At 35.6% G+C, this 15,016-nt stretch overlaps 1 protein-coding gene across 3 annotated transcripts in view; it reads right to left on the reverse strand.

The window, feature by feature from the left end:
• ATG5 (autophagy related 5) overlaps positions 1 to 15,016 on the reverse strand; it is a 112,512-nt gene that overhangs the window by 72,127 nt on the left and 25,369 nt on the right. For all 3 annotated transcript variants that reach the window (XM_019735038.2, XM_019735039.2, XM_074333352.1), the window contains one exon: positions 381 to 543. In XM_019735038.2, coding sequence (XP_019590597.1) covers positions 381 to 543 — 163 coding nt within the window. The remainder of the gene's footprint in view (positions 1 to 380; positions 544 to 15,016) is intronic.

Below are 15,016 nucleotides of genomic sequence, written 5' to 3' on the forward strand. Positions count from 1 at the left end.
TCATATATCCAAGAAAGAATGAGCTAAGACAAAAACAGCAAAAAAGAAATTTTATTCCAAAAAGTATCAATGAAGGCAGTTACTAGACTAAGTCTGATATATTAAGTTATACCAATGTCTGCATATGTGACATTTTGAGTCATGCTTTGGTCAATGATAAATATGAGCTGTTGGTTTGGTTAACGTTCTATGGTTTGGTTGGTATGGTTTGGTTGGTTGATACAATGAAAGGGATGACTAAAGGTAGCTTCTTTATAAAATTTTGTGTGGAGAGATTAGAATCTAAACTTGCACTACTAATCTTACGATGCACCCATTACTCCTAGAATTACAGGTACTTTATAAAGGAGTATTCTGAAATTAAACATTGCTATATTTACCATTATGCAATCCCATCCAGAGCTGCTTGTGATCTTTTTTCTGCATTTCATTGATTATTTGACTTTTGTGCTTTAAAGCATCAGCTTCCTTCACACAAGACATAAAATGAGCTTCAATTGCATCCTTAGATGGACAGTGCAGAAGGTCCTTTTCTGGAAAACCCTATCAAAGGAAAAAAACACACATATAAAACAGGTACACACATTATAAAATTAACTTCTTAAAGGACTGTATCTCCCCCAGTACTTTTAGCAAACAATCTCTTACCTTCCCAATAAAGAGATTTCAGTACAACTCCAAATACTTTTAAAATTAACTTAAAAATCTTCAGTTATCTGAAATATCTCATACTTTTTCCAAATAATCCTTACATAGTATGTTTATAACAACATGAAAAAAGATATGACAGGAATAATTTTAAGAATAGCTTTCCGACTGACCATACCGAGTGTTGGCAAGAACATGGAATGGAGCTCTCATACACTGTTGGTTGGAATGTAAAATGGTACAACTACTTTGGAAAATAGTTTAGTAGTTTCTTTAAAAATGTAAACATACACCTACGATGATCCAGTTACTCCACAACTAAGTATTTACTCAAGAGAAAAAAAGCATATATCCACACAAAGACTTGTACATAAATGTTCACAGCAGCTTTATTTGTTAAAAGCCAAAAAACAGGAAACCTAAATGTCAAAAAGTAACTGAATACATAAATTGTGGTATTAACTTATCAAAGTACACACTTTTAATATGTATAGTTCCTACAGGTCAACTGGAGCTTAATAAAGCTGTTAAAATATAGCTTTTCAGGTCAAATAGCTCAATTTATATCCTATACCTTCAGTGAACCTTCTTGGCAGTTGAGGCAATGATCACTGGTCAGATAAGGAGTTACATAAGTGAGATGACGAATGCACTTTTCACTGAAAAGAAGCAAGAGCTAACACTAATTGAATACTTAGTGACAAACATTGTGCCAAACTTTTTATATGATTATAATTTAATCTGTATAACAACCCTTGAGGTAAACATTATTCTTATTGCTATTTAAAATATTAAAGCTCAGGGAGTGTATAAACAGCTTGCAAGTGGTAGAGCTGGGATCAGTCTGTCTCTGAGTCCCAGTTCTTAAACACTATGCAATACCACTTCCTCCATGACACCTACTACCTAATGATTATATCATAACATTATTTTACAGAAAAATACATTGTTCTATAAGTCCCTTAATAAAAATGGTAGAAAACACTATTTAGTCATGACCTATTCATGTTGCTGTATTAACAGACAACATTCAATTATTCAAGTTATGAAAAGCTCCTGAATGAGTAAAAAACTGACAGTAGATGCCCTTCTACCAAGAGAAAAGGCACTTGACTACCTATAGCTATTTCCTAAATTCTTTAAGTGCAAATAAACAGTTATACCTCCTTGTGTTCTCTAGAGTGTGATCTCAGTTTCCGCTGAGTAAAAGGCGAGCCATTATATAAACCACCCCCTGGTCATAGTTGCCCAAGAGCAGAAGGAAACTGCTGAGACAATCAAATTGTTTCTCTAGGTACAAAAGTATTTCAGATTCATGGTGCTCTTGCACTAGAGGTCCATAAAAAACTCAGGTGCATGTTTACACATGTTTACAGGAACACAAAGGCAAAGAATATGAAAAAATGTAAAGTTTCATAAAAATGAAAAAGCAAAAGGAGAGCATGAAAGAAAGACAAAAGTAAAAGATAGGAGAGGACATGGGCAGCAGAAAGAGCGTCCTGGCCTTAAACAACTTTACAATCAGCTGTATTTGCTTTGATTTAGCTAGATTTAAGGGGATTTGTCCTGGCTCCCTGACCAAAATGAAGAATTAAATGTGTATCATATCAATTACATTCTATGTCAATGAATTAGCATTGTGATATTTATTTTTATTTAAGAAAAATTTGACTTTGTTATTCTTGATGTATAAATGCAAAATGGCCTTTTCAGCTATTGTAGTTCTCTATACTGCTAATTATCCACTTTGGTTGAATGGGTGGCAGAAAATATGAAAGTTCATATTCCAAAGAAAATATTATTTTCATGTAGTTTAAATTTATTACCTTTTGAAGTACTGTGAGAACTTGTTAAAATTGTATACAAGCTGATTAAGGAAAAAAGGAGTTACGGTCTCTCAAAACAGTGCTTTGAGAAGTCGGGGGGAAATCGCACCGGTTTTTAGTGTTGCTTCAGAGTAGGCTACTAAGCCCCCTCAATGGCTCCTGTAATCAGAGAAGGTACCAAAGTTTTGCTTTTTCCAGACTTCCATTGCTTTACACGTTTCTAAACTTAATGCTGACACCTATAATTGACAGCTGAAGTGAGAGAACTACAAATGACTAGTCTTTCTAGCAAACGAGAGAGGTTTACAAGAAAGTGCAAAGGTTTGCATGCCTACTCTTCAACAGAGAACGCTCTACCTCTATCCAGGAAGGAGGTGAACTCTTTCTTGAAATGAACTCAGGGAAAACATAAGAGCAGTAACAGAAAAAGGAGGTATCTGTTTAGGCAGCCACAGCAGTTGAATTAAGTGTGGCAATGAATAAAGTGACAGATGTCTCAAAGTCCCCTCAGCTCCTACTCATGAAATGCTCTATTCCATGGTTAGGTTGGAGTATGGAGGGAAAATCTTTTTTTTTTCCCCCTAAAGCTTCACAATAAAATTAAGCAGACCCTTGGTTCATTACATTTCTAATTTCTTCACATATATATTAGCCGCTGTGTATAAGTATGTATCTTTACATTACAAGCAAATTCTTGCAAAAAAAGGAGAGTTTGACACCAGCTTTACTTGCTTTCATTAATCTTCCATGTCAGAATGTCTAATAAACTAAACCAAATTTTATAGAATTGATCTAAAAGGCTTCATTCACTTAGATATTATTACCTGTGCCCTTTAATTGAAATATTAATCCAGACAGTCTGGAATATGTCCAGACATATTAGAGATAACCAAATAACACTAAACTGAAACTGCCTACAAGGTAAGAGGGGAAGAAAAAAAGCCTTTCAATCTATTAATAATACTGCAAGCTCTATTAAGACAATGGAGCAAGAAAAAAAAAAATTTTTTTCCATCTGATCAATAAAGGATCTAACATTGCATTAAAAATACAAAAGTTGCTAATAATAGTGTTATGAACTGTTTGTGTCCCCCAATATTCCCATGTTGAAACCCTAAAGTGTGGCTGTGTTTGGAGATGAGGCCTCTAAGGAAACAATTAAGGTTACATGAGGTCATAAAGGTGAGGCCCTGATCCAATAGGATTAGTGTCCTTATAAGAAATGACAACAGAGAGCTCAGTGTTTCTCTCCCCCCACACCAGGAGGAAAGGCCATGTGAGGACACAGTGAGAAGGTAACCACATGGACACCAGGACTAGAGTCTTCACTAGAAACCAAACTCTGCTGGCTCTTGACTTGATCTTGTACTTTCCAGCCTCCTGAACCATGAGAAAACAAATTTGTTATTTGAGCCACCTAGTCTGTGGTATTTTGTTATGGCAGTCAAGCAAACGAATATACATAGCAATGTGATTTTATTTTACTGTTGAATCACCTCAAAGAGTAGACTCAGCATTCTGACAGGGAAAATATGAGGTCATAGCTTAAAGGCTTACTTTTGCAAAATCTAAAATGTTATTTCCAAAATCACTTTGGTGCGTGTGTATGTGGAAATGGAAAGGGAGAGGGTTTTTCTTATTTTCAGGATGAGAAAAGAATAACATACTACAAAAGAGATGGTAATAGAAGTTAGCTGAATGAATGCTAAAATCAACACTAAAATTTGTTAAACTTTCTTGATTTTCTAAAAATTTTCTAATTTTACCAAGATCCAATCTACAAACTTACCTGCAACCAATTATCTCCTTTCCTGGTACAATCTAAGAGGTATATTCCATCCTGTTTACTAGATCCCATTTTTTGGACCTTTGAAACCCAGCTCATTTAATTATCTCCCCCACTTCCTGTAATATTCCCTTTAACCATTTTCTCTGTAATTACCATTTCCCATTAGTTGTCCTTAAAAATAAAACTACCCCCCCCCAAAGCAAAAAACAAAACCTTTCCCTCAACTTCACTGAGCCAATCTTTCAACACCCAGCAGGCATTTCGCTCTTAACGTATCACCCAAGCAACCTGTCTGCTACGCTTACCACTCCACTGAAACTGCTCTTTTCATGGTAAAGGATACCTTTCAGTCCTTAACTGTTTTAAGCCCTCATCAAACATCTAATATCTTTGACTATGAAGCAGTCATCCTCAAATCTGTGTTACCACACTTCTCATTTTCTGTATTTTTTCCCTCTTTCATTTGCAAACGCCTATTTCTAGGCCATTCCTTAACACGTTGTGTACGGCGGGGTTTAAATCCCTCATGAAGATTCTCGTGATCCCTACGCAACGTGTTAAATGTTGGTATTTTTCAAGTTTCTGACCTAGGACCCCTTTGCTTTTTTCATTCCATATACTCACCTTGAATAAGCTTACCTACCTCCATACTGTGTATGAACTAATGAGTCTCAATGTCTGTCTCCAGCCAAGATCGTTCTCGTGACCCTAGAACCCATGCATCTATTAATCTAGTAGACTCATGTCAGTAGCTGTATGAAACTCAACAAATCCAAAAGTAAACAAATGATTTCCCCCCTTGACGACTCCTCCTCCCCATTCACACACACATCCACTCAAGTTCTATTGAGACTACATTCTAAGCAGATCTAAATCCATTCACTTTAAACATTCCCAGTGCCTTTCCTACTACAAACTAAACAACTACGACATTGCTGAAAACCTTGTAACTGGGTCGCATGCCCAAAGTTTTATCCTCTTTAATTCATTTTTCACATTTGGAGGCATGGTGATCTTCCTAAAATGCAAATCTGACCTCACGCAGCAGTGTGAGAAGGTCAGAAGATATGTATTACTATACTAGGGATGCCAAAAAAATGTATACACATAACTTGTGTTTATCTTTTGTTATCAGTATGTTTTATTACAATTTTAATAGTTTTTTACTTTCTTAAAATGTGTACCCATTTTTTGGCACCCTCTGTATACAGGTATATCAGAACATATATATATATGAATTATGTATTCAAATCTTTCGGATCTGTTCCAAAGTGAAAGAAATATTAGGAAACAATTAGAGGAATGTAAGTTTCATGTTTACTTTTGTAAATATTGTCCACAAGAAATGCTAGGTAAACACAGAAAAGTGCACCCAGCTAAACCGAGCCCCATAGGAATACGCAACACACACACCTCAGAAATGGACCTGCTACCTCAATTCTCCTTATGAGCTAGCCATATCTGATGTTACAATTTCGTCTGATTTCAGATAACCTTCCTTCCACTACTTCACAAAAACTGAAAAGCTGCAAACCATGCTGATGCTCATTTCTACAAGCAAATTTCTAGTCTTGTTCAACATAACAAGCCATTTTTGTAGTGTTTATATTTTTCTTAACCACGTTTTTTCTTTTTTAAAGATTTTTTAATTTATTTATTGGGGTGACAATTGTTAGTAAAATTACACAGATTTCAGGTCTTAACCATTTAACGTGTAAAACTGTGCTTTTATTAGGTTCCTATCTTTTTCATTTGTCACTAATGAAGTTTTTGGGTTTTATGCCCCTAACGCACTTTCCCCGTAGGGCCTGTGATTTTTACCAGCATAGTCCTTTTTAGGAATATGTGTTTTGCAGTAGAGCAAAACAGCCTGTACAAATGGTGGGAGCAGACATCCTTGCCTTTCTCCTGATCTTAGAGTGAAACATTCAATAAACCACCATTTAGCATGATTTTTAGTTGTAGGCTTTTCATATGTACTCTCTGTCAAACTGAGGAAACTCCCTTCTATTCAAAAGCTTGCTAAGAGTTTCAATGACAAATAAGTACTAAATTTTGTCAAAGGCTGTTTCTGCATCTATTTATCTGATCATATGCTTTTTCTATTTTCTGTTAATATGCTGACTTACACTGATTCATTGATATTTGAAAAGTCAGTCGAACCACCCTTGTATTCCTGGGACAGTCTCAACAGTCATGGTGTATTGTCCTTTTTATATATTGCTAGATTCAATTTGCTAGTATTTTCTATAGTATTTCCTATAGAGTGTTTGCATCTGTGCTCATGAGAGAAATTGGTCTGCAATTTTTTTTCTTTTAATATCTTTAAGAGATTTTGGCATCAGAGTTATTCTGGCCTATAAAACAAATTGGGAATAGTCCCCTCCCTTCTGTCAATTTGTAAACATTGATATTATTTATTCCTTAAATATTAGAATTCACCAAAGAAACTAGGCAAGAAATTTTACTTTGTGAGAAAGTTGTTTTTAATTACAAATCCAATATTAAGAAGCTATTCCTATCTGCTACTTCTTTGGTCAGTTTTGGTAAACTGTATTTTCATGGAATTTGTCAAATTTGAAGGCATAAAGTTATTCATAATACTTCCTACTACCCTTTAAATGGCTGTAGAATCTTTAGTAATAGCCCATTTTTCATTCCTGATTATCAGTAAATTGTTTTCCTACTTTGGAAAGAGAAAGTTTTAAATTCCCTCTAAGCACTGCATTAGGTAAATCCCACAAACTTTAGTATGTTGTGTTTCCATGATCATTTAGTTTGAAATATTTTAAAATTTCTCTTCTGATTTCTTCTCTGACCCATAGCTAACTGAGGATTTAGTGGCCCCATCCTTTAGACCAGGGGTGTCCAAACTTATTTCAACGTTTTTTACCAAGGGCCATGTGCGGTAAAATACACAAATAGCCGGACCACTCACTCGAGGTGAAGTACGTATTGCCTCACCTGGTTTATTTAAGTAAACTAAATATATTTTTGGAATTTGCTGCAGGCCAATAAAAAATGAATTGCAGGCCGCATTTGGCCCGCGGGCCGCAGTTTGGACACCCCTGCTTTAGACAATTGTGGTCATGTATCTTACTTATACAGGCATTATAAGCCCATCCTTAAAATTATATTATTCTTGCTTTAAACAATCATTTCTCCTTTAAAGAAGTGAAAAGTCGTAATCTTTTATGTTTATCATTTATTTACCATTGCCAATGCTCTTTCATTTCTGCTGGTAGCTTCTTTCAGTCCTTTAAGGTGTCATTCCACTGTCTTTTGATCTCCACTGTTGGATGAGAAGCCAGCCATCATTCACCTTACTGTTCTCTTTTATGTCATGTGTCTTTTTTATGTGGCTGCTTTCAACATTTTCTATTTATAACTGGTTTTCAGCAGCTTAAGTATGATGTGCCTGGGTATAGTTTTCTATATATTTACTTGCTTGGGGATTTGCTGAGCTTCTTTGACACACAGACTGATTTTCTTTCTCCCAAGTTTGGGAAATTAGTAACCATTGTTTTAAAATTGAGATATAATTCATAAACAATCACTTAAAATTCTCCATTTTAAAGAGTACAATTCAGTGGTTCTTAGTATATTCACAGGGTTATGCAACCATCACTAGTATCTAATTACATATTTTCATTACTCCAGAAAGAAACTTCATATCTATAAGCAGTCATTCCCCATTCTGCCCTGCTTCCAGCCCTTGAAAATCACGAATATACTTTCTGTTTCTGTAGATTTGCATATTCTGAACATTTCATATATGTCATACGCAGACTTTTCTGTCTGTTTTCTTTCACTCAGCATGATGTTTCAAGGTTATCTATGCTGTTGCATCATCAGCACTTCATTCCTTTTCATGGTCAAATTATGTTCTGTTGTATGGATATACATTTTGTTTATCCATTATGAGTATTAGGGTTGCTTCTACTTTTTGGCTGTTATGACTAATGCTGCTATGAATATCATGTACAAGTTTCTGGCTGGACATAAGTTTACAATTCCCTTGGGTATGTAACTACAGTGTAATTAGTGGGTCATATAGCAAGTCTATGTTTAATCAGTTGAGGAACTGTCAGACTGTTCTCCAAAGCAGCTGCACCATTTTATAATCCCAGTAGTAACATGCAACATATGACAGTACCATTAGTCCACTCTCTTTACATGTTATTGTCCAACTTTTTGATTGTAGCTGTCTTAGTGGGTGTGAAGGAATAATTTATTGGGGTCTTTCTTTGCATTTTCCTAATGACTAATTACTATGCTTAGCATCTTTTCATGTGCCTGTTGGCCATTTTATATCGTCTTTGGAGAAATGTCTATTCAAATTCTTTGCCCATTTTTAATTGGATTATTTACTTTTTTAATTGAATTATAAGTTTTATATATATATGTGTGTGTGTGTGTATATATATGTGTACATATATATATATATCTGGATACTCGATCTTTATTAGATATATATTCTGCATATATTTTCTCCAATTCTGTAGGCTGTCTTTTTACTTCCTTTGAGGGACGAAAGTTTTTCATTTTGATGAAGCTCAGTTTATCTATTGTTTCCTTGGATAGCTTGTACTTTAAGTGTTATACCTAAGAAATCACTGCCTTATCCAAGGTCACAAAATTTACTTTTTTTTTTCTAAGAGTTTTATAACTTTAGCTCTTACATTAGGGTCTTTGATCCATTCCTACTTTTCATAGGGGTCAATTTCATTCTTTTGCATGTGGCTCTTCAGTTATCCCAACACCATCTGTTGAAAAACTATTCTTCCCCTTGGTGAATTGTCTTAGCACCCATACAGAAAATAAACTACCCATAAATGTGTGCTTATATCTGGACTATCACTTCTACTACATTAATCTGTATGTCTATCCTTATGCCAATACCACAGTTTTGGTTACTGTAGTTTTGACACCAAGACATGTGAGTCTAGCCATTATTTCTTAAAATATTTTTCTGGCCCATTCTCTTTTCCTCTCCTCCTAGCACTCCAATTACATGTATGTTAGACTGTTTGATATTATTCTAGAGGTCACTGGGACTCTGTCCGCTCCCCCCGCACACCACCTCCATTTTCTTCTCTTAGTTCTTCACATTGGATAATTGCTATGGATCTGACTTCAAGTTCACAGAACCTTTCTTGTGCCATTTCCAATTCACTGTTAAGCCCAGTGAATTTTGCATTTCAGATATTGTTCTTTTCTGTTCTACAATTTTGTGATCTTACTTTAAGTCACTGAGTTTTTAATAGTTGCTTTCATTCATTTTTTGCTAATTCCAAATGTGGGTTATCTCAGGGTCAGTTTCTATCAGTAGCATTTCTTCCCCTTGAGATGGTTCAAGTTTTTCTGCTTATTTGCATTTCTAGTAATAGCTGATTGTATGCTGGACATTGTGAATACGGTATAAGGAATCTAGATTATGCTATCTTTGTTGCCGAGTTTTGCTCTGCCTAGTGCCTCTCCATAATCCTAAAAAGGCTTAATTTTAGGCTATATTAGGGCAGATTGTGAGAAATCCTTACTCTGTAATAGGAGTTGGCACACTTTTTCTGTAAAGGGTTAGGTGGTAAATGTATTAGACTTGTGGACCATACAATGTCTATAACAAGTGCTCAACTCTGCTGTAGTCCAAAAGCAGTATGGAAATGAATGAGCATGGATGGCTGAATTTCAATACAACTTTATTTATGGTCACTAGAATTTATATGCCACATAATTTTCACGTATCACACAATATCATTCTTCTACTGACTTTTTTCAGCCACTAAAAAATATAAAAATCATCTTTAGATCATAGGCCATACAAAAACAGCCAGTGGGCTGGATTTGGCACACAGGCCACAATTTGCTAACCCTGCCCAAAGTATAATCCTTACTCCTACAGAAAGCATGGCCTTTCTGGTGTTTCAGATAAGTGCACCATATGTTAACTAAGTCTCTCTCCACTGTGGAAGGGCTGGGATCCAAACTCTCCAGGCATCATGGAACCTGTCCCACTCTTAACCCCCTAATATACACTTTCTACCAGGCCTTGAGGGATATATCACCTATGTATGTGCAGCCCCGTCCTAGCCAAGTACTCTTGGGGAAATCACACTTACACATCTGTTCCCTCTTCTCTGATACCCTGCCTGGCAAATTCCCGCTGCTTCAGCAGCCCAGAACTCAAATCGTTCCATCCTCGGCTCAGGAGAACTTTCTTGCTCTGCTTGAGTTCGACTCCCTATGACAGTCAGGAAATTGTACCGAAGCTCAGATGGGCTGAATATGGGGTTCATCTTGTTTGTTCTCTTTCCCTCTAATGTTCAGTGCCTGAAACACTCTACTTCATTTTGTCTACTTTTATAGCTGTTTCTGGCTGGAGAAAACAATCCAGTTACTCTGTCATGTCTGAAAGCAGATATTAACCTCAACAAATATTTGATGAATAAATTAATGATTAAAAAACCATATTTCATAAAGTTTTAAGTATGTGTGACCCTCTATGATCTCTACCTCCTGGTGCTTACATCTTTCTTTATTCCCTTCCCCTGGAGTGTGGGCAGGACCTGTGCTTTGCATTTAACCAAAAGAATGAGGCAATGGTTATGTAATATTATTCCTGTGATTAGGTCACATCATATAAAACTGCGGTCTTGTTAAGAGACTAGCTCTAGAAGTTCATTTTTTTGATTCAGTCAAGTAAGCTGATGTGTTGGGAAAGTCCACTTGGCGAGGAACTGAACAAGCAGCCGTTAGGTGCTTAGTGCGGCCTCTAGGGGACAGTCAACAAGAAGGTATGGCCCTCAGTCCTATAATCACAAGGAAATGAATTCTGCCAGCAACCGGAGTAAGCTTGGAAGCAAAGTCTCCAGTCTCCAGGCAAGAATGGAGCCAACACCCTGACTGCAGTCTTGTGAGACCCTAAGCAGAAGATCCAGGTGAGCCTGACTCACAGAAAACTGTGTGATAATAGATGTCTGTTGTTTTAAGCTGCTACATTTGGGTGATCTGCCACACAGCAGTAATAACTAACATCATACACTATTGATACATACTACAAAACAGCCACCAATATTAGAGCCAGGAAGTACAGGTATCAGAAGCATGAGAGAGACTCTGACGTGTACGCAGGGAAAGCTACCTCAGACCTATCTTATCAACATACAGTGGAAGAAGCCGGGATACGATAAATTACCTCAGAGAGACAGAGTGGCTCTTGGCCTAGCAAGAAAGAACTGTCCATCCGAAAAGGGGTGTGATGAATCATACACATATACTTAAAGAACAAGTACCAGTCAGGACCAGTGGGAGTGCCTTCCCAAGCACTGTCAGTAAGACAGAGCGCCTCGGTCCAAAACCCTAATTTCATCTGGTCACAGTCATTCAACAATGTTCTGCACAGAAGCGGTTGCCTTAATGCTGACCCATTTTGCCTTAAAAATCACTGTGAAAATTCAAAATTAAAATTTCTCCTCTTATCGATACCAAAATACAATTTAGCACCATGTTACCAGGAAAGAAAGAGAGAAAAACACCAAGTTATTATTAACGTTGTTTATTCAACTAAATTTTATTTCGGATATGCAGAACTGAACATTCTAAAGAGCTCCTGATATTTTCACCTTATATTACCAAATTTTTAATCACACTATTAAACTTCCCCTTCTAAAAATTCCACATACTGTAAACCTTTTGATTATAATGCAGCTTTGAAACTATCAGAGAAGAAAAACACAGAGAAATAAAGCAAAGGTAGCAAAATGTTAACAATTGGCAAATCCAAGTGAAAAGTATGTGTTTATTCATTGAATAACTCTCAGCTTCTCTAATATAGGTTTGAATTTTTCAAAGTAAAAAATTGAGGAAAGAGAAATAATTTTTTCAGTAGGCTAATCAAGTTTAGTTATCAAAAATGTCCTTGAAGCTTAGAAAAGCCTGAGGATAATACAATTTTCACTGTTTTGATAAATACAGGAAGAAATAAAAGTGAACATCCATCCACCTCTATATGTTTTAAAGCAGTTAACACTTTAGAATTATGTAATATTTCTCTCTCAGAATTCAAAAAGTAATGTAAAAATTCCTACAAAAGCATTAATTTTCTGCCTCCTTCTTACAAACTTTTGGTTCTGCATACAATATTATGAACTTTTAAATGTGCATTATTCTCTAAACTCTTTTATTACTCAACATGCCGTCTGGGGATCCAACAGCACTGCATTACCTGTGAACTTGTTAAAAATGCAGAACTTCTTCCTGGACCCAAACTTAGAAAATCAGATTCAAAATCTCACTTGAACAAGACACACAAGTGATTTGCATGTGCATTAAAGTTTGAAAAGCATTCTCTAGACATTAAAATTCATTTACTATAAACATAAATCTGTTCAAATAACAACATCAAAGTCAATTAAAAATCAGAGAAAATACATCTGTGTGAAAACTCTTTAACAGTCTCGCCCTCACCCCCAATCCAGTCTAAAATACAAACTGACTCACGTGTGTAGGTAGGGTGGAGGCAGGAGGGTCTCTTGGAGACTTTAGTACCAGTACTGCACAAAATCTAATCAAAATCATTTAATATCTTTGAAAGCAAATATAAAAGAAATAAATCCTAAGCAGTCTGGTAAAAACAGACATCATTTGACATACTACAACATCATAAAAGGTAAAACAAATACTGACACACCAAATGACAAAGTTGTTACTTGATAAATTCTATCTGTTGATGATAAACTATCTTCTAGAAAATTAAAACCTGTTTCCTCACTCTAAAAGCACTGCTTTTCTACCTGCAAATGTAACACTTATTCAGTCGAAAGCCATAAGGCAGTACAACAGAGGTGGGCTTACATCAATCAATATAAGCTATCAATTAAATATCTGAGGACAATCTTTGAGACAAGCTAAGTCTTACAACCGTAAATAAAGCCAACTTAGTATACAGAAAGAAATCTGGGCAACAATTTTCTTCCAACATAGGCCTGGTCAGAAAGAGTAAGAGCAGCTGAGAGAAATACACTGATAGTTTGAGAAAATTTGTAACATCCTCTATGATTTCCTTATTAGCTCTAAGATTCTACTTTCTGTTTCATTTTTCTAATAAACTATCCATCTGGGAAAAAAAAAGTATGACCTACTAAGAACCCCAAAGAAAGATTCATTTAAAAATACCAAGAAAAAGCCCATTACATGTTAACAGAAAAATCCTATTTTTGTAAGAAATAGCTATATTTTCCAGAACAACAACAACAAAAATCTAGGGAGAAGACTGGTACTATTTTACAGTTTTGCAAATATCTATGTCTGGCTTAACAGAAAAATAGATGGATTACCTTATTTGCTTCTACATTCAATATTCTGCAATGTTGTTTTGGTTAAAGTATATAAATATACAGGCTTATAAAAACATGTAGTTGGAAAAAGGAGTAACCTTTTAACAGTCTTTTCAGATCTGTGGATATTAGTTTTTGACACTAAATTCAGTAAGTATAGTTTATTATAACACTAATGTGGAATCTGAAACTATATCAATAAACATTTTGACCTCTGTTACGTTAAAATCCCTGATTGTAACCTTGCACTTTGAATGGACCTTTTACACCTGCATGATTTGGGAGCATCATGCATTGGTCATCTGGAAAACATGTGTTTAGTGAGTTAATGCAGATCTTCTCTAAATGTTCACACATTTCACTATATAACATTTCTTTAAAACTTAGATATGTTAAAATGACAACCAACCTCATCAAAATATTTTCAAGAATAATAAATCTGTCAAGTTCACGGTAGCAGATACATGCTTTCCAAAATTCTAATTTTCACTTAAAAGTTCAAATTTTGTCATTGGCAACAAATACTGTCAATTGTTTCATTTGCAATGAGAGTTTCACTTTATTTTCAAGAAACTGACAAATACCCAAGTCTAAATAACCACAGTTCATCTATCAGTCAGTCTTTCAAATAAATAATGGTGTTTCATGAAAAAAAGTGGCTTGTTCAGCTTCCAACTCAAACAAGGGCACAAGTGCTTTTTTTTAGGGCAACCATGCTATTTGGCATACAGCATAAGCGTTTTATGTGTACTTCCCATTTCATCACACAGGAGATTAAAAAGACATGTACTTGAGAGTCAGATTAATAAAAATTAATAATTTGTACTGCTTCACCTAGAACAGAGTGTGGCAGGGAAGAATACAGCGACTACTAGTACAGTCTGGTGCACTGCCTTATTTTGTGCAAAGGTGCCAACAGTTTTACCCACCAATACTTTCGCAGATCAGTACAAATGTAAAAACAATGGAAAGGGCAAATAGCATCTTCTTTTTTTTTTTTTAACTTTTATTTATTTTAAGTGTTTTTCCAGGACCCATCAGCTACAAGTCAAGTAGTTGTTTCAATCTAGTTGTGGAGGGTGCGACTCACAGTGGCCCATGTGGGGACTGAATCAGCAACCTTGTTGTTAAGAGCTCCGTGCGCTAATCAACTGAGCTAATTGGCCACCCCCAAATAGTATCTTAATATTATTAAGGAAATAGATTTGACCTCATGAATCCCTTGACAGGATTTTGGAAACCCCCATGGGTCCACAATACACTTTAAGAATCGTTACACTATAGCTATCCTAACAATTCTAAGTCTTTCCTATCATTATTACCCACTGACTCAATCATTATGGAGGGTTTAGTATGTAGCACCAGGTAGATACCACAAAGTGTCTGAGTGTTTGAGTGTCTTTGTGTCAATCACACAT

This window comes from Rhinolophus sinicus, linkage group LG05 (genome assembly GCF_036562045.2).
Source record: "Rhinolophus sinicus isolate RSC01 linkage group LG05, ASM3656204v1, whole genome shotgun sequence".
Lineage (NCBI taxonomy): Eukaryota > Metazoa > Chordata > Mammalia > Chiroptera > Rhinolophidae > Rhinolophus > Rhinolophus sinicus.